The sequence below is a fragment of the Leptodactylus fuscus genome, chromosome 8 (assembly GCF_031893055.1).
Source record: "Leptodactylus fuscus isolate aLepFus1 chromosome 8, aLepFus1.hap2, whole genome shotgun sequence".
Lineage (NCBI taxonomy): Eukaryota > Metazoa > Chordata > Amphibia > Anura > Leptodactylidae > Leptodactylus > Leptodactylus fuscus.
In genome coordinates this window covers 64,838,690-64,860,865 of record NC_134272.1, presented here as the reverse complement: position 1 = coordinate 64,860,865, position 22,176 = coordinate 64,838,690, and the positions used below count along the sequence as shown (strand labels likewise).

Here is a 22,176-nt window from a genome sequence, read left to right as displayed (position 1 = left end):
TTTCCCCATGGTAGTACTATTAAAAGATTATCTTATACAGGTATATGCCTTATTTTGGGGGTAAAAAGCAAAATGGTATATTTGCAAGTCTACTCTACTCTATCCTGCAGCAATGTACTATCTGTGGTTAGATCTTTACAACTGTATATGGGTCAGCCTATTAAGGTGTACCTCCAAGTTTATTTCAATATACCAATGAAATAGGTTGCAGAAAAGTTCCAGTAAAGAGGACTAGGAGTATAAAATTGCCTGGACTGGATAGCTGTGCTAAGGGAAAGAAGGTTGTGGAGGTAACAATATGTGTAATATGAAGTGCTATATTTAGATTATACGTATCAAGGACGGACTATCCTCTTCTTCAGATCAACCCAAAGGCGTGTAGATATCAAAACACACAAACAGTACTCTGAAATAGATAAGAAAAAAGGATAACCAACAATGTAACTTCCCTGTGCCCTTGCACTTAGGAGCAAATCCATGCCAGCCCCTTGCTGGAATAGAGCTTGCACCGCTTTTGTGACATATATGATAATGAATATGGCATAGGTGGTGGACCTGCCCAGGCCACGTATTAAATACTTGCAAATTGCTGATTTGTAATTATGTCGGAAGTCCAATGGGCACCAAGTGGACCCCATTATAGTCCATGAGGTTTGCAGGTAACCGCTCCCAGGGGACCTGAACGATGGAAAGCCTGGTGCAAGTGTGAACCTAACCTTACTATAGATTTCCCAGCTACATCTGTTGGAGGTTTGTTCAAAGCCTAAATTACCTGGTCCATATGACAGACTCATTACATATTTATAGTCACCTCCTGCATCTTTATAGAAGGTATAACAACACTTTTTGCTTCCTTCAGTGCGTCATCTGTTTTGTTTTTTTGCATTTTCTGTATTGTCTGATATCACCTACAAATGAATCAGTGAATGGCCAAGATGAGAAGAGAAAATAGAGAAAAATACTGAATGTGATGTTATTTTTGCCACTAATCTTTGGTTCATGGGAAAACAAAATGGTTTCCCGAATGGCTGCATTGACTATAACTGGTTCCCGTGCGGTCCCTTTTTTTTCACAGACAGCACTCACATGAAAGCGATCTTATTCATGTATAAACATCTCATATCACTGTCCTTACATGATATTCCAGAATCTAATCCTATCAGTCGTACTACAATAAGCTTTGCATATGTGCTTTGAATATTTCTAGCTTTACCCTCCCTCTTTACTACCTGATCTACTCAGCTACACAATGCCCCCTATAGGAATATATTGATATTGCAGGCTTCATTTAGGCATCAACCACTGAATCCAATAAAATTCTATTGTTAGATTAGATATGGGTTGTAGATTTTTGGTACCAAGTACACATAATTTATTTATACACACTGGGGCAAATTTATTAAGACTGGTGCAAAGAACTGAGGATCTACCCCTTGCATTGGATTTGCTTCAGTGGGAAAAAAAAGTTGCCCGTCCCTTAGGGTCAGTTCACACGTGAAAACCGCCTAGCTTATTTGTGCGAGGTAAAAAACCTCGAGGAGTTTTTTTGACGCTGTTTTTTGCATTCCGCGCGGTTTTTGACGAGGTTTTTGACGCGGTTTTCGCTAGGTTTTTTTTTCCTATATGTGCTATAGAAACTGCAGGCGAAAACCGCGCGGTTTTTTGCAAAAAACCGCGCGGTTTTGTGTGCAAAAAACCGCGCGGTTTTTTACCGCGCGGTTTTCGCCTCCCATTCACTTCTATGCAATTCTTCAGGCGTTTTCCGCCTGAAGAAAGGTCATGTCGCTTCTTCAGGCGGAAAACGCTAGGAGGAAAAAAAAAGCTAGTGGTCTACATAGACCACCATGTTAAAGGAGAGGTTTTTGAAGCGAATTCCGCTGTCAAAAACCTCCCCTTTGCCCACGTGTGAACTAGCCCTTAGTGTCCGAAACGCCGTTGCTAAGACCTTGCCCCTTTTAGCAAGTTAACTTTCTGATGAGGTCTCTGTGACTGAACTGACTTCACCACTAGATGGCTCACTTGCTTCATTTTGTACAATTTTGGATCCACAACCCCTCCCCACTTTTTGTGATTCACACTCATTTTCTTGCAGTTCTTGAGCCAAGAACACAGGAAGTAGAAGTGTAAGCCCTAATTTTATCACAATGCAAAATGTGAACTGGCTTTAGTTTTTTGTTGCTTGTACGTTTTTTCTTAAGTTTTGGTTCAAAGTAAGAAATCGCTCCCTTTTTTTTATGGCTTGTTTTAAAGGGATTCTACCATTAAAACTTTTCCTTTTCTCGTTCACACGTTGGAATAGCCTTAAGAAAGGCTATTCGTCTCCTACCTTTAGAAGTCGTCTCCGCCGCGCCGTTCGGTTAAAAACCAGTTTTTGGCGGTATGCAAATGAGTTCTCTCGCAGAAAAAAGAGTTTTAATGGTAGAATCCCTTTAATAGAGAGTACACAAAGTACAGACAAAAAGTTTGGACACATCTTCTCATTCAAAGAGTTTTCTGTATTTTCATGACTATGAAAATTGTAGATTCAAACTGAAGGCATCAAAACTATGAATTACCACATGTGGAATTATATACTTAACAAAAATAGGGAAAGCATTACATATACAGGCTTTTGGATGAGCTGATGGAAGATAAAAAAAAAAAATAAATAATCGATGTTATGTTACAGGCTCATTTTAACCTATATCAGCCTAGAGCAGCCTACTAGTATAATGTTAGAAGAGGTTTTCCAGGCTGGGATAGGTCATCGGTATCAGATCAATAGGACTGACATCTGGATCCTGCACCAATTATCTGTTCCAAGAAGCCTCTGGCACCTGAACCTAAATAAAGGACAGAGGCTTCTCTCTGTTGGGGCAACATTGAAGCCTTGAAGGATGGAGTCCTGGGTTCGAATTCTACCAAGGACAACATCTGCAAGGAGTTTGTATGTTCTCACCATATTTGCATGGATTTCCTCCCATAATCCAAAGCCATACTGATAGGGAAAAATATAGATCGTGAGCCCTATATGGGCTCGTATAGCTCTGCTGCCTGAGGGGTGTTGGACTTCCATTGAGCTGACACCACTGAGCTATCCTGAGGATAGATCAACCTCTGTTTTCCACTCTTTGTAGTCTAAAACTTGACAAGCATTAGATTGGTGCTGACCATCTGAACTTTGGATTCTTGAATAGGAGGGAAAAGCCTAAAGATAAGATTAAAATAGCAAAGAGACAGGTAAATAGAATTAGGGAAAGAATGCAAGCTTGAGAGAAAGGAAGGGAAAAAAGAGGACAGAGACAAAATGAAAAGGGGAGATGTACTATGAAGGATGGTATGGAGTACATAACCTACAAAGTGGAAGAAAAACATTCCAACAATATCTTTCTTTGTTTATTAACTACAAATATATCTAAGGCCTCATTCACATCTGCGTTGGTATTCTGTCCAGGGGAGTCTGCATGAGGACCCCCCAAACGGAATATCGAACGAAACTGCAAACAGTGTGCCAGAGTAAGCACACGGACCCCATAGACTATAATGGGGTCCGTGTTCTTGCTGCCAGATCTCCACAAGGATCATGCAGACAGGAAAGTAGTTCACAATCTACTTTCCTGTCCGCATGGTTCGTGTGGGCAGCACGTGGCCAGCACACGGACCCCATTATAGACGATGCGGTCCGTGTGCTTTCTCTGCACAGCACTTGCAGTTGCATTCGGTATTCCATTTGGAGGAGTTCCATGCGAGCTCCCCCGGACGGAATACCAACAGAGATGTGAACCAAACATAAAACATACTTTGGCCGCATCACAGGAGTGCACTATAGACATGGTGTATGGTTTCCATTTATGATTTCTTTGAATTAAATGTGCTGTATACTGAACATATACTTCTACACCCTGCTATGTAAGGATTGTATATCTCAGGTAGTATGAACACTCGCCAAGCAGGTCATTCTGTGGCAGCCTCTTTTTAGATGGGTGTTATTTCCCAGATTTGAAGGCACTTTGCCTGTGTATCTCCATATCACCTACAATTGTGAACACAACAGTTATAGTCTGACTTTATATAAACACTTCATTTTATTCACTATGGTAAAAAAACAACCATTGCCAGAAACTGGACCATCTAGCCCATGCACGTATTGGTAATGCACAAAGCAAAGCCATGTGCATGACCCTGGGTACATAGGCATTTACTCATATTATGTGGGGCACCTATGAGTTATGTCATTCTCTCAGAATTGCATTTGTCCATGGTACATCATGGCCGCAAGTCCACTGACTCTGTGGAGCCCACCCCGGTGCCGCCATCCTTTATTTCTAACTAGATCAGGGGTAGGCAACCTTTTTTGTTCGGCGTGCCGATTTAAATTAAAAAATCAAAGATGAGGTCCTCGGAGTGCCGGGCAATAATTGTAAAGCCGACGACACCTACACTAAAGTCATACAGCACAGGGGTGCTGTCATACTGTGATCCAAGCCACATGCGCTTACCACTATTTGCCTGGATACACATGTTCTTTTCCATTAGAAACAATGTAAGTACATGCGTAACCCACAATTAGTGGTAATGTATGTGACTGGGAGCAGAGTGCGGTCATATGTATAAAGAGCTGACACACAATGTACCTGTATGCTCCATCCAGTCCTCGGCTGTTAGTAACTTCAGTATTCTGTAAGGGAGCGTTCACACTACCGTCGGTGTCCGACAGCTAGTGTCCGCACAAGATTTTGAACAGACATTAGCAGCGGACACTAGCTGTTGGACACAGACGGTAGTGTAAATGCTCCCTAAGTGAAACGCAGATTAATTTCAGTCACTTTTAGTTCCTGGCGGTGCAGTAACAGCAAAACCCCAGCCAGAAATTAATCGGTGTCACACGTTCAACAAAGTGGCGGCACTGGTGCCCAGGAACTGGATTTGGCTATAATTGCATCTAGTTACAGTGTCACCACCCAATAGAATCACACTAAGGCTGAGGCCCCACATTACAAAAATGCAGCTTTTTTTATTGCAGTTTTAGCTGTGTTTTTTTTTCCGTCAAAGCCAAGAATGGCTAGAAAAGGAACGTGAAATATATAGGAAGCTTCTTATACGTCTCCCTCCTGCTCAATCTACTCCTGGCTTCGGCTAAAAAAACCCAGCAAAATCTGCAACGAAAAAAGCTGTTTCTGCAACGTGGGGCTTTAGCCTAAGGCTGAGGCACAGGGAACACAGCTTTTTTTGTTACTGTATTTTTGTTTGGTATTTTGCTGTGTTTTTCTGAGCCTAAGCCAGGAGTGGATTGAGCAGAAGGGAGACGTACATGAAGCTTCCTATATATTTCCCATTCCTTCTGTAGCCATTTTTAGCTTTGGTTGAAATAAACCGCATGAAAATCTGCAACAAAAACGCTGCGTTTCTGCAACGTGGGGCCTCAGCCTTACCCCTCCTGCATACAAATGGCACGGATGTGGTCTTCACTGACCTATATGTTAAAAATGAATTGACAGGGCTGCAAATGCAGACAGATATAGGGGATGTATAGGACACATATAGGACCTGCTCCATAGTTTTTAGCTCTTCATTTTGGCCCAGATACACAGTCACAAAAAGAATGGCTGTATATATGGGTCAATTGAAATATATAGGTCTGTACTCTTATCCACAGTTGTAGATAAAGAGTCTGGTCATGTGCATTGCACAACTCAATGTGCCTCATATTAATAGCAGTTAACCCCATCATGTTCCTCACATTAACCCCCTGTGTGCTTTACATAATTGACATGGATATGTGAGACATATGGAGGTAATAAGTGAATATCTTCATTATATAGGTCCTTTATTAGTATCTCCATATGTCTCACACATCAGTAACACTTACGTGAGCCACACAGGGGTTAATGTGAGGGACATGATCGGGTTACCTGTTATTAATGTGAGGCACATGGAGTTACTAAAACTAAAATAATAACCCCAAATGCCTGACATTAATAAGAATAGTTAGTAACACACATGTACCTAGAGTTGTTTTTACTTTCACTTTACTCACCGGAGCTTCCTCTCCTCCTCAGGGCTGAAGACCGCAGGAGCTCCTCCTCACGTGTAGCAGCAGGTCCAGGGAGCCCTTATCCTGTGCAGTGAGAGGCTCACCTCTGATTGGTGGGCAGTGAGAGAAGGGGGCGTGTCCTACACCTCAGCTCTAGCAGAGCACTGAAGGGACGCGCTCTCTCTCAATTTAGTGTATGAAAGTTGCAGGCTGGCTGCCGTGCCAGCAAAATATGCCTTGCTTGCCACTCTTGGCACGCGTGCCAGGGGTTGCTGACCCCTGAACTAGATCATATCCAGGATCGTAAAACGTATCCTGCAATTTTGCCTTGTAAGCCACGAGCCAATACCGGCATGCAGTTTATAAGACTTCGAGACGACAGAAGGATATCTGCTTCTCATCACAGCCGGCGCGATGACATCACAACATTGCACCGCCTGCGCTCAGACACAGACATCTGTGCGTGAATAGGGAGGATGCAGCAGCTCCATTCCTCAGGATCGCAGGTAGGTGAGTGGAACTTTTTTTTTGTTGTTGTTTATTTTTAGCGCAGATGCGGTTATAGCAGGGGTAGGGAACCTTTGGCTCTCCAGCTGCTGTGAAACTACAACTCCCAGCATGCTCCATTCACTTCCATGGGAGTTCCCAGAACAGCAGAGCCAGTATGCATGCTGGGAGTTGTAGTCTTGCAACAGCTGGAGAGCCGTACGTTCCCTACCCCTGGGTTATAGTAATAGTATAGTATAATAGTAATAGTATAAAGGGTGGTTAGGAGGGGAAAATGTAACTATAAAGGATTCATTCAGGGCTTTATTTATGACAATAGGGGAGTCATTTATATTAGGATTATTACGGGAAATTATGAATACAAGGGGGGGGGATATTTATATAAGAGGTCATTAGGGGGCATCATTTATTTTAGGAGGCATTGTGAACATAAGGGGGTGGTCACTGATATAAGGTGTCATTAGGGGTGCAGTATTTATGTCAGGGGGAATCAGGGGCATAATATGAGGGTCAATTAATTTAATTAAAGTTGCACTTGGGCTTTATTAAGACTAAGGCTCTGTTCTCACAGAGTAACGTGCCGTGCATTCAGACACATATACACGTGTGTTACGGTTCTGTGTGTGTGTATATATATATATATATATATATATATATATATATATATATATATATAAATCATTTTCTAAACTACAGAACCTCTTAGCTGCAAGACACTTCAGTGAGGTCCACAGGCCCAATAGTGGGCAGCTGTATGTCCGAATTCAGTGTGAACTACTGCAAAGACACTGCAGCGTGGTACTTAATGTGAACAGCTGCAAAGACGCTGCAGCCTGAACTCAATGTGAACAGTGGGTACTGTGCGACACTCCATGTGAACAAGGTGTAACTAAAACCCTGCCAGTTTAGCTCACTGGCCAGGTGCACCAGTACAAGTGAAACAAACACACGGCTGCCAAGGGTTAATACTCACCCCAGGCCAGCAAACATACACACTTACCCCTGCGACAGCTAGGGGCCACCACGGAAGTTTTAGAACATTCTCCTGCACGCAGCTTGGAGCCATCAAACACCCATGCTCCCGTACACAGCTAGGAGCCATACATGAAGTAAGACAGTACACATAGGCTATCCCAGAGACCATACCTGCCGCAGATCTACAACCTGGAATGCATGTGGGCCCACTGCCAAAGTCCTCCCGGGGACACCAATATATTTTGGTAATTTTAGATTATGCCACCCGGTACCCGGAGGCAGTACCCCTGACACAGCTAAGGCAATCTCTCGGGAACTCTTCCTGATGTTCACTTGGACTGGAATCCCAAAAGAAATATTAATAGACCAGGGAACTCTGTTCATGTCACGGGTCATGAAGGAGTTGTGGAAAATGCTGAAAATCCAACACATACGGACTTCGGTTTATCATCCACAGGCATTCAGCTGTTAGGTCCCGGACTAGAGTAAAGTTCGGGCCAACCCTGCAGAGCAATCCACTCCAGGCTTGGAAACAGACCTGCAGGGCTTTGTAAGTAGCACAGGTGTGCTGGTTAGTGAGAGAGAGGAGAGAGACTGAAACACTGACACAGTCAGCCAGTCTGGAAGAAAGCTCTGCCCAAGAGGACACTACTAAAGAGCTGGGTATGTGCAACTTTTGTTGAACTTTGTTTGTTAGGAGGCCAGAGGTAGGCTGAACCCCTGGTTAGTGAGGGAACAACCTGTGTAGCAAGCCGCCGGAGAGGCGTAGGGTTTTTTTTTTTTGTGTGTGTTTGTTTTGATAAAACATGTCGGGTTTTTCTGTCCACTTGAAAAGTCGGACATCTTTACATGCGGACAGTGAAGGAAGGGCACGGAGTGCAAAAGAACGCACCCGATCGCCATTTAAGTGAATGATAAGTGTCACGGACACAGCTAGTGTCCGCTCCTAATGTCCGTGCGAGATTTTGAACGGACACTAGGAGCGGACACTACCTGTCGGACACAGACGGTAGTGTGAACGCCCCCTTAGTATATGTGGGATGTGCTAACCTTTAGTTTATTTCTAAACCAAGTTTTTCAACATTTTTTGTTGTAGGGCCTGGGGGAATCACAGATATCATCCTAGATACTAACTAATCATTTCAAAACAATTCTGAAGCTTCTTGTAGATCTGATTTTCTATTCAGAAAAGATAACTTTTCAAAACAAAAACCAAGCAAGTGCTAGAAGGTTGTGCAGAAAAAAACTCTTGGAGAAAGGATTTTCTTGCCATAGCCAATACAATATATAAACAATAATTTTTTAACTTCCTTCCTACTGGGATATTTAGAATTATCGATATACCCAAATAACGTCAGGAGCAAGCGAGACAAAATTAAGTATGTGATCACAAGTATATGTTTCCAGCAATTTCCAGAATATTAAGTAGTTCTGTAGAGTTGAGATGTTCACTTTGCGTCTGTAACTGTGACTGCCATAGCTCGGTAGGACGCAGAAGGAAGGCAGCGATGTGCCAATCGCAAGGACCCAGTTATGTATTATGTCGACAGTTGCATTCTGTATCGAGTCCAGGTGCATGTTGTTGGGAATAGGATTTGTTTACAAATCAGCTCAGATAGGAATAAATATTGAGATATTCTTCTTTATTACTGTGTCCGCAAGGTAGGTAATAAAGGTTTTCTGCTTTACTATTCTCAGAGGAAACAGTTCTGTACAATGCAAAAAAATAGACCTTTTTTTCTTTTTCATCTCACATTAAAGGGAAGAATTTAGTGCTCGGATATAAAAAAAAACAAAAAAAAAACCCTGCAATAATTCTGGTACTTGTACATATATATGATTTATTCTTTTTTGGATTTGGACTTTGGTCTAGACTTTCTTCCGCAGCATCGTCGGCAAGTGTAGGTGCAGCATTTATAGCTGATGAAGAGTGTGGTGACCAGGACAACAAGGAGGAAGCCAAAGACATCTATGGAGTGGTACTGTATCCAGTTCAGGTCATGGGCAGCTGGTCGCAGGTGGGGCGCACCTTTGTGTCTCATGACAAACTCTACCCAGTGAACTGCAAGGTCCAGAGGATGAATTGGTCTGTCCAGATGCAGAGCGGACAATCGCTGAATGTTCTCCTTGTAGCTAAGTTAGAAAAAATTATAAGAGGCCTTATTCACATATTGTTATAACCATTTATTATGATTTTCACTTTCTTACTAATTACATTATACTTCTAACTTTTCCCCTCTCATTGTTATAACAGCAGCCTGAAATAAATGGAGGATATAGTCTGCAGGTAAATGAAGTAATTTCTAGGTGGATGAACTAACAAGGCACATTTAATGGCACACAAGTTATATTTTATGGGTGTATGGGTATTTTAGTATAGATGTAGAAGTAACAAGATCAAGTAGAAATATATCTTGAAATTGACATTATCAGCTGAAATTCTCTATATACCAAATGACTTGTTACATGACACCTGAATGCTGCACATTACTATATTATTATTATTTTTCTATTGATAAAAGTCTTACCTTGGAATATTTATTACGGCGTCCAGAGCGTTACTAAGGTCTTCCTTTGTCATATCCAAGACATTAAGTGTCACTCCAGCTCCTCGGGACTCAATCCTCTTAGCGTTATCCTTTTGGTCACCAAACAAGGGTAACATGACCATAGGGACAGCATTACATATACCCTCATAGAGTCCATTGGAGCCGCCATGGGTTATGAAGGCGCGGGCTTTTGGATGAGCTGATGAAAAATAAAGATGATTGTCTGAAACACTTTTATGTTGCAGGTTTATCTTATACTATAGCAAAGCTTCTGACTATCCTATTAGTTTAATGTTAAAGAGGATCTTTCATGTCCTCGGGTTTTATATACTGCTAGAAAGCCGATAGCTCTTCACTGTCTAGCTGGGAACTCCCCTCCTGACAGTGCTGTCTGTAGCACTATACTGTCAGAGGGGGTGTTCCTTACCGCCCAGTCACGACGCTGAGTGGTGAGGAACGGCCCACCTCCTCCTGACTGTACTCGTCCATAGACTAGGCTGGGCGTTAAGGAATGCCCCCTCACAGTGTAGTGCTACAGACAGTACTGTCAGCAATGCCCTTCTGATAGTGAAGAGCCTTCGGTAATTGCACCGATGTCTCTTCCCCTGGGGCACATAACGGGAAAGCTGATGGTGGGCTGAATTCAGCGCACTGTCGGCTCTCTAGCAGTATATAAAACTGTGTCTGAGGTCATGAAAGGTCTTCTTTTAAGGGTTTTCCAGGTTGGGGCCACTTTTAAGACCATTCCTCAAGATAGTATCAAATCAATGGGGTTTTGGACCCCTCACCAATGAGCTGTTCTAGGCAGCCTCAGGCACTGGAATCTATACAGGAAAAACAACCAAGATCAGAAGACTCTGTCCACTGTATAGCGGCTGTACCAGAGAACTGAATAAAAGCATAGCCTCAGGACTTTAACACCTCTAGTATATAGGGTGTTTGGAGCCTATTGCTTCAAACGTTGTTGCCTGTATAGGATCTGTGGCCAGAAACTTACTAATCCAGTCGATTAATGTATGGTTCAGGGGTCAGAGCACCATCCAACTTATATAGATGACCTATCCTAGTTCATCAATATCAAAAACGCCCCTAACCCACAAAACGCGTCTTAAACCAAAGCCAAAAACTCTGTTCTGCTCTTAACAATCACTTTGGGTAAAGGTCATTGTCATGTGTGTCCCAATGTACAGGAGCCATCATTATATTGTCCTGGGATTTAAAAAGAGGTCTACTGCTTTTTCAGACATAAAGCTGGACATATACATTAGGTTGATGTTAACCATCTTAACTATGGAAACCAAACCAAACCGCTCAACTCAAGGGAACATCCAGAGACCAGGTGTGGTTGTTCGAGAACACCTCCACTGTTATGGAGTTAGCAGAACTCATAGACCAAAAAATATTTTTCTGGCAAACCTTAACTATGGACTATGACTGTATAAGGATTGTATATCTCAGGTAGTATACACACTCACCAAGCAGGTCATTCTGCGGCAGCCACTTTACCAGATGGGTGTTATTTCCCAGATTTGTGGGCACTTTGCCTGTGTATCTCCATATCACCTAAAATTGTGAACACAACAATTATCATTTGGCTTTATGTAAATAATAAATCTTATTGACTATGATTAAAGACATCCATTACCACAAACTGGACCATCTAGAACATAGCACAAGGCAAAGTCATAAGCTTGACGCCTGCGCAGTTGGCTCTGCCACTGAGACACTAGTAGAGCTCGGAACTATGGCTGCGCATGCGCAGTCAGCTCTACTAGTGTCAGAACCGACAGAGGTGAAGCCGCCGAAGAAAGAAGGGGAGGATCCAGCAGAAGATATAGGCGGCGCAGGATTCTGTTCTCAGGCAGCGGTGGGGACGCCCTCATCGCATTTTCAGCGCTGGGGCCCGCCCCCATCGCTGCCAAGGAACTAATTTACATACCGGTAAAAACCGGTATTACTAAGGAATGGAGCGGTGGATATCCCATCTAAAGGTAAGAGACGAATAGCCTTTCTAAAGGCTATTCTGACGTGTTAGCCACAGAAAAAAGATTTTTAATGGTAGAATCCCTTTAAACATAAGAGTAAGGTGGGCCAAGATTTTGATGGGACCAAAATACTACATTGATCATTTGTTCTCATAGCAGATAAGAGAGCTAAGAGGTGTCTGCCAATGGCTTACTCCCCTCTCTTTATGGAAAACACATGCACACTTGGCTGAACAGAGCATGCATATGGGAGAGTCTGATGTATAGGCATTCAGCTACTGAAGGTGTATGGCCAGCTTAAAGGAACTCAGCACATGTACATTACTGTGAAAGCTGAGGTTAGCACAGGCTCGGACTGGCCTATCTGGGTACCAGTGAATCCCCCAGTGGGCCCAGTGTCTTTGGGGATGCTTTTTTTTCGGTAACGGCCCCTATTAACTTTCCCATTCCTACTCCTGTTCGCAGCCTCACAATAATGTGATGTGCGTGCACAGGGGCCCATTGTAGGCTGAAGAGGAAAAGTGAGGATGCAGCCAGTTCTCCCCAGTTCTGCCGATCCAGTTAAAAATTTAACCGTATTGCAGAACCTGAAAGAAGTGGCGCCTTGACACGGTTCTGCTATTAGTAAAGCAGGAAGCCAAAGGATTCCTGCTCTACATCTCATCAAATTGGAGGTCACAGGCCACATCAAGCCTGTGGCCTACAAGCTGCATGGGATAAGGGGTATCAATATTTACCTGCCTACATGAATATGTGTATTATGGGGTATTTTATCCATTGCTTTGGATGGATTTGACATTATAGAGTCCACACAGAGGTTCTTGGTCTTTCATCCCTGTAGGCAATTATCAGAATATCAATCATTCTAACACCTACAAGTAAAATAACGTGGGGTGCAGATGTGGACTGGATACAGACAAGCAGCTGTACTCTCTGAATTTTATTCCAACAGGAGGCACATGGTTTAATGGTTACAGTACAAGGTTCCAGTCTCTCAGTACGGGAATACATCAGGATGGCTACAATCTCTCATAATCTTACAGAAGTAACCCATGTGGTTCATTGAAGTTATTACATAATTTACTCCAGCCATATTAATAATAATAATAATACATTTTATTTATATAGCGCCAACATATTTCACAGTGCTGTACAATTTATAGGGTTCAGATACAGACATACATAACAAAGAACGTCATTTCACACAATGGGACTGAGGGCCCTTCTCAAAAGAGCTTACAATCTATGAGGTAGAGGGGGTGACGCAAGAGGTAGCAGGGGCGGGAGAGCGCAGTGTCATTGAGGCCGACTGAGCGGAGCATAGTGAGGAGAAGTTGATGGTCAACAGTGTCAAAAGCTGCAGAGAGGTCCAGAAGAATAAGAAGAGAGAAGTCACCATTGGATTTAGCCTTTAGTAGATCATTAGAGACTTTTGTGAGAGCTGTTTCAGTAGAGTGCAGAGCGCGGAAACCAGATTGTAAGGGGTCAAGCAGAGAGTTAGCAGAGTTAGCCATATTGACCTCACATCCATGATTCTCCTACCATTTGAGGAATGGATCTCAGTGCTTCTGCTATATCCATTGCTTTGTTCATGGGAATTTCAGACACCATCGATCCCAGGGAGAAAACCACAAAGCCATGTTCACCAGAGCTGTCCACTAGCTTCTCAAAATCCTGAAAAGCAGTAAAAATGCAAAGTTATATAGTATTAAGCATTCCAAGTAACTGATCAGGAGGATCCATCAGTAATAACACATTCCCTGTCGTCATACCAGCAGCACAATGTGGGGTATTTCTGCCCCTGCGTGCTGGTAGGACAGATGGAATATTTTAATCAGCAATTAATTTAAATATGCATGACTAGGCTCTATAAGAGGGCACAGAGACCTCCCCCCCACATATTTTTTCTGTCCTTCGGACGGTAGGACAGGTGGGGAGGACTCTATGTCCTCCATTAGGGCCGGGTAGGTACTTGCCTTACATTGTTCCGGTGAACGGGGTCCCGGCATTGTCCCTTCTGGGGCTTCTCTGGCTTGGGCCTCTAGGTCCTTAGCTTGCAGCCGGGCTGTGGCCAGGCCACAATTCTTTCTCCCGGGCTGAGTTTGGCCATTTTGCAGGCCGCGCCATTCCGGCACGGCCTATGCTTTTGCAGCTAGGTCGGACTTACTAGGGCGGCCGCGTCATCAGCGTGCGACTGCCCTCCGATCTGTCTGCGATCTTCTGGCGCCTGCTCCGGTGTTGGGAGGATAGAGCATACAGGTGCTAGCCATTCCCGAGACACAAAACTGTGTGTCACCTGCAGAGGGGGCCTACTGCTGTGGCTGCACTTTCTCCAGGCCTTCTTGTGGCCAGGTAAGGTTGTTTAGCCTCCTGAGGATTGAGGGGGAGGGCTGCGGCTGCGGGCCACGCCCCTTCCGGCCTGGGGAGCTTAAAAGCTTCCTGGGCCCTGACCCCTATGCCTTCCTGGTTTTACTAGTGAGGCTGCTTGGCTTCTGCCTTGTATTGTTTTTATTGCCTGGTTTAAAACCTCCTGTGAAGATCTCGCTGCACTCTGGCCTTCTGTAAGTAAGGGTCCTGTACCTTATTTTATCCCTATGTTCTGCTGCTTAAAAGGTTTTTTCCTAGTGGCTCAGTATGTCTTCTACCACCCCTCCTCCGGATGAACTTAGAAGGTGGAAATCTTCCTCTAAGAGGAGGCACTTGGCCTGCACTTCATGCGATATTTCCCTGCCTGACGGTAGGTTAAAAAAAAATAAAAAAAATAATTCTCACCAAAAAAATAAAGAGGAAAATTTATTAAAGTTCAGGAGTGTTTATTAAACCTTAAACTGTTATGGGATATGATTGGTCCCGCTGCTCCTCCTCAAGATTTATCCTCGCGTGATATCATGGCCTGGATGAAAGACCTTATGGTGAGTTTTTTTGTGACCATTTTCTGTAAACGGGGTTGGGTTCTAAAACTCTCCTTTATCCTTTAGGAGGATTCCTTGAAAGATATCAGGGAATCTATTTCCCAGATTTCTAAGAAACCCCGCTCTGATGCTCGTTCCCTGTCTTTGCCTTCTCTGGAACGCCTTAGCATGGAAAACAAGTCCAGTTCCTCGGATGAGGAAGTCTATGTCGCTAAACCTATTTTCCCCATGGAGAAGATGGGAAAACTCTTGAAATCTATCTGGTCGGGTGATCTGGATGTTGAAGGGGAAACCTCCTCGTCTACCTCTGGGGGACGGAGGGCCATCCAAGTGGACGCAGCCCTGGCCAGGCTGATGGAGTTGGAGTGGAAGCATCCCGAGAGAGCTCATCTTGCCTCCAAGGTCTTCAGGACGCTGTACCCTATTGCTTCGTCGCAAGTGGATCGTTGGGGCCCCCTCCCAAAGTGGACATGGCGGTGGCGAAGCTCTCTAGACGAACCGTGGTTCCCCTGGAGGACAAATTGAATCTACAGGACCTCCTGGACCGCCGTATCGATGGGACCTTGAAGAAGGCTTATTCCGCGGCTTCTGCTCAAGCTGCAGTAGCTATAGCCTCCACTTCGGTGGTGAATAACTTGCAATCCCATTTTCGTCATCTGGAATGGGATATTGATTCCAGTGTCCCAAGGGATGATATCCTTGCTTAGATGTCCTCCTTGTTTACGGCGGCTGATTATCTAGGTGAATCCTCCCGTCAGCAGCTGAAGGTTGCCTTGAAGAGTATGGCTCTAACTACGGCAGCCAGAAGACCTCTTTGGCTTAGGCCTTGGAGGACGGACACGGCATCTAAGTTCGCCCTCTATGCCCTCCCATTCGAGCCTGGTAGGCTGTTTGGTCGTGGGCTGGATACCCTTATGGAAGCCCTGGCTGACACTAAAGGGAAGTCCCTTCCCCAGGCCTCTAGAGGTAGGCGAGACACCTCGGGAAGAGGTTGTGGATCTGCGCCCTTCAGGTCCCGTTCTGGAAAACGTGGAAGATATCACCCGGGACCCTCTGGACGTGGTCGTCAGAGAGAAGATCCTAAAAAGAAACTTTTGACAGGAGCTCTCTCCCTGTGGCCGAGATCCCTGTGGGAGGCCGCCTCTCACATTTTCTTCCAGCGTGGCAATCCCTTATTTTGGACCCTTGGGTACTTCAGGTCATCGAGAGAGGCTACGCCATCAAGTTTTCCCATCTTCCGCTCGATTGGTTCATGTCAACTCGCCCTCTCCCTGCCCTCTGGCAGTCCATCTTAGGAAACTCTATTCTAGAGTATATCCGGAAGGATGCTTTGCGAAAGGTCCCTCCTTCGGAGGGAGGAGGCATGGTCTATTCTCCGGTCTTTCTCGTGCCAAAAGCATCAGGAGACTGGAGGATGATCATCGATCTGAGATACCTAAATCGCTTTATAAGAAGAAGATGATTCAGGATGGAGTCTATCGATTCGGTTACCTCTTTTCTCCAGCAGGACAAAGTGATAGTCACTCTAGATCTCAAAGACGCCTATCTTCACGTACCCATCTTTCCACCACACAGGAAGTATCTCAGGATTGCAATCCAGATTTCCAGTCACAGGGAGCATTATCAGTTTACCGCTCTACCTTTCGGCATTTCATCCGCTCCTCACACCTTCACCAAGGTGGTGGCTCCAGTCGCCACTGCTCTCAAGCTTCAGGGCCTATAGTTTATAGTTCCCTATCTGGATGACTGGCTTATAAAAGCTCGATCACTCCCAGTCTTCCAACGTCATCTTCTGATAGCCACCTCTTTCCTGCAGAGGTTAGGGTGGCTAATCAATTGGGAGACATTAGAGGTGATACCATCCACCCGGAGGAAGTTTCTAGGATTCCTTCTGGACTCAGAGACTCTGCAGATCTCACTTTCCATCCCAAGGACATTGAGAATTCAGGCTGCTGCCTGTTTTCTCTACAAAACATGGCAGGTATCTGTCAGAACCGCCATGAGAGGCCTCGGCCTAATGTCGTCCTTGACCAGGGCAGTCCCTTGGGCTTTATGGCATTTGCGTCCCCTCCAGACGGAAGTGTTGAGCGCCTGAAACGGGTCTCCACAGGGGTTGCACAAGAAGATCTGCCTTTCTCCCGATACCTGTCTTTCCCTCAGATGGTGGATACACCTGAAAGACGGAAGGTTCTTAGTCCGACCAGTTTGAACTCTGTTGACAACGAATGCATCCCAGACAGGATGGGGAGCCCATCTGGACGAGAGGATTGTTCAAGGGTATTGGAGCAGCCCAGAAGAGGGATCCTCTAATCAGAGGGAACTCAAGGAGATACACCTGGCACTAGTGCACTTCGCCCCATATCACAGGGGGAAGGCTGTCAAAGTGCGTACAGACAATATGACATCAGTGTTGTACTTGAACAAACAGGGAGGAACCAGGTCCAGACTTCTCCTGAAAGTGACGAATCTGATATTTGCCTGGGCCGAGAAGAACCTGACCCAGTTGACCGCTGTTCACATCAAGGGCTCTCTGAACATAGTAGCGGATCGGTTGATTTGAGGTATTACCGTATCAGGAGAATGGTCCCTCAATCCAGAGGTGTTCCAACATATTGTCCAAATGTGGCATCTTCTAGAAGTCGACCTCATGGCAACCCGACTCAACGCCAAGGTAGAGAAGTTCTGCTCTCTGTATCAGGAGGACAATCCCTTGGCAGTGTGTGCCCTGTCTATCCCATGGAGGTTCAGGCTGGTCTACATATTCCCTCCAGTTCCCATCATACCCAAGGTATTGATGAAGATAAGACAGGACCAAGTCCAGGTGATTGCCATCATCCTGTTCTGGCCGAAAAGGACTTGGTTTGCCCAGCTCATACAAATGAATCAAGGCATTTACTGGAGGCTTCCCCCTCTCCCAGACCTGGTCACTCAAGGTGGACAGAGATGCCAGGATCTGGTGAGATTCAACCTGACAGCATGGAGGTTGACCAGTCCCTATTACTGAATAGCGGACTGTCAGAGGCCGTCCTGGCTTAGGCGGATTCACGCAAGAGCAGAATCCACCAACAAGAATTATCTCAGGATCTGGAAGATCTTCGAAGCTTGGTGCGCTGGACGTGAAATTGTGCCTACTAACCCCTCGTTGGGGTTGATTCTAGACGTTCTTCACGACGGCCTAGACAGAGGATTGGCCCTTTCTACCTTAAAGGTACATGTGGCAGCCCTATCCGCCTATCTGGGAAGGCGTTTAACTCAACACCCTTTAGTTGCTAACTTTCTAAAGGGCGCAATGAGGATCAGACCTGCGGCCCAAGGTCTCTTCTCTGGCAAATCTGAATCAGCTTATATCTTTGCCAGTCTTTTTTCCTACTCCCTCCTCGCCGGAGGAGGTGAGACTTCTTTCGCTTGACTTGGTCAGATGCTTGCACATCTACCTAGAACGCATGGAAAGTTTCAGGAGATCTGAGAATCTCCTGATTAACTTATCTGGAAGATCTAGGGGCCAGAAGGCCTCTAAATCCTCGATTTCGTGTTGGGTCAAGGAAGCCATCTGTTTGCTTTTTCCTCTCAGGGTGTTTCTCCTCCTGTGTATTTTAGGACTGACTCCATGAGGGCAGTCGCAACCACATGCGCGGAGAAGAAGGCAGTGCCTCTGGAACAGATTTGCTCGGCAGCTTCATGGTCATCTCACAATACCTTTGTGAAGCACTATAGGCTGAGCCTTCGTGCCTCGGACGCGACAGCTTTTGGCCGTTCACTCTTGAGCTGTAAGTTAGGTTGAGGAAACCCTCCCTAAGGGGAGTACTTGACATCTCCCCAAATTGGGCTGCTGGTATGACGACAGGGAATGGTGGTTTATGTAGATAAACTGTTTTCCCTTAGTCATAACAGCAGCACAAGGCTTCCCTCCCTATTATTTATCTTATACTCTTGTATTAACACGTGGGGGGAGGTCTCTGTGCCCTCTTATAGGGCCTAGTCATGCTTATTGAAATTAATTGCTGATTAAAATATTTCATCTGTCCTAACAGCATGCAGGGGCAGAAATACCCCACATTGTGCTGCTGTTATGACTACGGGGAAACTGTTTATCTACATAAACCACCATTATACCATATAGCTATAATACATTATTTTGGTAGATTAAATAAACCTGGCAACTCAGCTCATGGATAAATCTATCATTACTCAAGCCAACAATTGATGGTAAAATGTTGACATAGTTGATCATAGACATGTTATTGCTGTCAAGCAAGGGATCATTCAGGCATTGACTGCCATAACTATTCACTATTCAAGAAAAAATAGGATTGGACAAACTCTGTACCTGTAAATCTAGGACTGGATAAAAACCATATTGATAACAGTAATGAAATCTGCTGCATACAGACTGTAAAGTATCCGTAACACCATAACGCTGATGCCCGTAAAGAACTAGAACCCTTATAGTATCTGAATGCTGAAACTTTTGCTTTTTTTTTATTTGTAGCGCAGGTCATTAGGGGGCATCATTTATATAAGGGGTCAATAGGGGGCATCAGTTATATAAGGGGTCAATAGGAGCACAGTATTTATGTCAGATGCAATCAGGGGCATAATATGAGGGTTCAATTAGCAAAAAAGCACTGCAGGAAAAACTGTAGCGATAAAGCATTGTAGATTTTTCCCACACTTTTCACAGGAGGTCTGCCGAGGTCCACTGGCATCTCCGTAGGTATAATTGACATACTGTGATTTCCATAACCGCGATTGCTTTGGATATTGCAGTGTGTCCACTGCGTGTATTTTTCCACAATGTTTGGATAGGATTTGCAAGAATCCCATCCACTGTGCAGGAACGGTAAAAATACATGTTATTTTCCACAGTGGGTCCTCTCGTGCAGCCCCAGCTTTAAGGAGTTTTCCACCTCATTTTTATTGATGATCTATCCTCAGAATAAATCATCAGTAAAAGATCAGTGACTCTCCACTGACCAGCTGTATGAAGGAGCCATGGCGCCTGTTTATATCACACATTGACTGTTTATAGTGATCGTGTGATGCAATTCAAGCCTTGTCATATAGACGTGTATAGGATCAGGCAGTAGTTACATGAGATGCCCACTATGAATATGATTGACACTATGTAAACAGAGAAGGGGTCACGGTGCTTACGCAGGTACCACAAGTTACTCAAACAGTTGATTTTGGTATTGGAACCCCCCTATTTTATTTTATATCTTTTAATTAGGAAAAACACCTAGGGCATTATTAATATGGAGCACTATTTATGGAGGTACACAGGGAAGTTATTAATTTAAAGATGCACTTTGGAGTATTATTCATTATGGGGGTTATATTATATATTTTATAATTGGGGTAGCATTAGGATGGGTGTGCAGGTAAGGACAATGTGGGTCAGGTGCCTGGAAAAGTAAGGAGCCAAAGATGTCTGTGCTGCAAACTTTACAGAGACTGGAAGAAGTGGCCATGGTGGTCCAGATGGAAGAGAAATGTGAATGATTAGTCAGAGACAACAGACATCACCTGTAAGTCAGTAAATGTTACCGCACTGTGTCCACCTAAATGGTCTGCAGAGCCCTATGGAGAGCCGATATACACCGTACAGTGATAATATTGGTATGCCTAAGTTGGGGACCCACTTGGACATATTTGCCCTCACTATGTTGAACCCCTAGTTACGTCTCTGGTGCCACCCTCTCCAAACTGGAGATGATAAAGTGTGAGGACTGCCAGATTATTGCCAACGGCACTTAGAAGGGGATGGCGCCTGAGTAGTTAGTATAAGATAGATAGATAGAGAGATAGATAGATAGATAGATAGAGAGATAGAGAGATAGACAGTATATAGTTATCACAGTTTTCCATCACCGAATCACAAGATTAATTTGTTGCACACACAACCACTACATGGCTAAGAGCTACTTTGTTCACTTTGTACTCACACGTGTCAGGTTCTTCCTATGAGAACAGTTGATGCCTCCTATAAAGACCATATTAGGCATTACTGGTCTACTAAACTCAAACACAAAATCATACTTTAATAGCCATATAGAAGACTGGCTGTAGAGATCGGCCATAGAAACCTCCTTCTGTAGGAACTCCGAAGCCAAGTGTCCAAATTCATTATAAAGAAGCTTACAAAGGAAACCATCAGATACCCAAAGAAGTACATTCCGTATCCTCTGAGAGAAGCTCATATGATCCGTGTGGCTGCTGAAGAATCTGGGCACATAAGAAGCAGGACTTGGGCATTGTGTGGCCACCTGGTCAATGCCACATGGAAGACTCCTTAAAAAATTTACTGTAGGAATTCCCAGATGTTCAGCGACAATATGTCCACAGGGAAAAATAGGAGATAATATGGCAGCATCGAAACTTTGCTCCCTTAAGTAACCAAGAACTTCTTCATTCTGAAGTAGACATCGGCATGTTTTATGCAGGAAGCTCTTGATAATACTTGACCGTTCATAGATTGTTACTATCCTTTTCAATGTGGGAAGTTTCACAAAATGATTAGTAGATGCTGATATCTGGTCCCTAAGTTCTTCTTTAGTATAAGGACCTGGGTATGACTTCACAATGTAATTGGTTGAAGCTTTTATATGCAGGTTGCTTTCTGGAACCAGCACCACAATCTGATGGCCTCGTTCTCCTAGTTCCTCTACAAGTGGCTCCATACTGATCCAATGGCTTCCATCCATAGGTATTACTAGCAGATTCCCAGCATTAGAACAGGGCAGGGATCCCAGACACAGAATAAGAAGCAACACATACAAAGATCCAGTCTCCTGCAGCTCCATATTGAAGATATCAGACTATCAACTCTTCAGCTGTGGATAAATAGCCCTTAGTTTCCTATGGGACTTGCTGACCTTTGAGTCTAAGTTAATGATCTTCTAATTACCAAGTAGTAAGTCTGAAGCTTCTGTTTTTTTTTTTTTTTTTTGCAAAAACAAGCAAATGCTGGATGGTACTGGAGAAAGACACTCTTGGAGAAAGGTTTTTCTTTCCACAGCCCATATAATAAACAATGGTTTTTTAGCTTCCTTCGTACTGGGATATCTAGCAATATCGATATATCCAAATAACGTCAGGAGCAAGCGACATAGGGTTAAGTATCTGATCGAAAGTAAATGTTTCCGCTCGTTCCCAGAGATTTCCAGAATATTAAGTAGTTCTGTAGAGTTGAGATGTTCACTTGGTGTCTGTAACTGTATCTGCCATAGCTCAGT

At 44.2% G+C, this 22,176-nt stretch overlaps 2 protein-coding genes across 2 annotated transcripts in view; one reads left to right on the top strand and one right to left on the bottom strand.

Moving 5' to 3' along the window:
- The window catches only part of SH3BP4 (SH3 domain binding protein 4), a 111,252-nt gene that overhangs the window by 37,340 nt on the left and 51,736 nt on the right, over window positions 1-22,176 (top strand). The window lies entirely within an intron of this gene.
- LOC142216247 (UDP-glucuronosyltransferase 1A1-like) lies at window positions 9,307-21,636 on the bottom strand. Its single transcript, XM_075283934.1, has 5 exons — window positions 20,887-21,636; window positions 13,572-13,703; window positions 11,520-11,607; window positions 10,024-10,243; window positions 9,307-9,628 (listed from the first exon to the last, which is right to left on the bottom strand). The coding sequence occupies exons 1-5, from the start codon at window positions 21,619-21,621 to the stop codon at window positions 9,337-9,339; spliced, it is 1,467 nt and encodes a 488-aa protein (XP_075140035.1). The 5' UTR covers window positions 21,622-21,636; the 3' UTR covers window positions 9,307-9,336.

Excerpts from the sequence above, each read along its gene's own strand:
- LOC142216247 (XM_075283934.1), bottom strand. The coding sequence starts at position 21,621 with ATGGAGCCACTTGTAGAGGAACTAGGAGAACGAGGCCATCAGATTGTG. Across the intron at positions 13,704-20,886 it reads ATAGGAAGAACCTGACACGT|GATTTTGAGAAGCTAGTGGA; the intron begins GTGAGTACAAAG and ends ACTGCTTTTCAG. Across the intron at positions 10,244-11,519 it reads GCCGCAGAATGACCTGCTTG|CTCATCCAAAAGCCCGCGCC; the intron begins GTGAGTGTGTAT and ends ATTTTTCATCAG.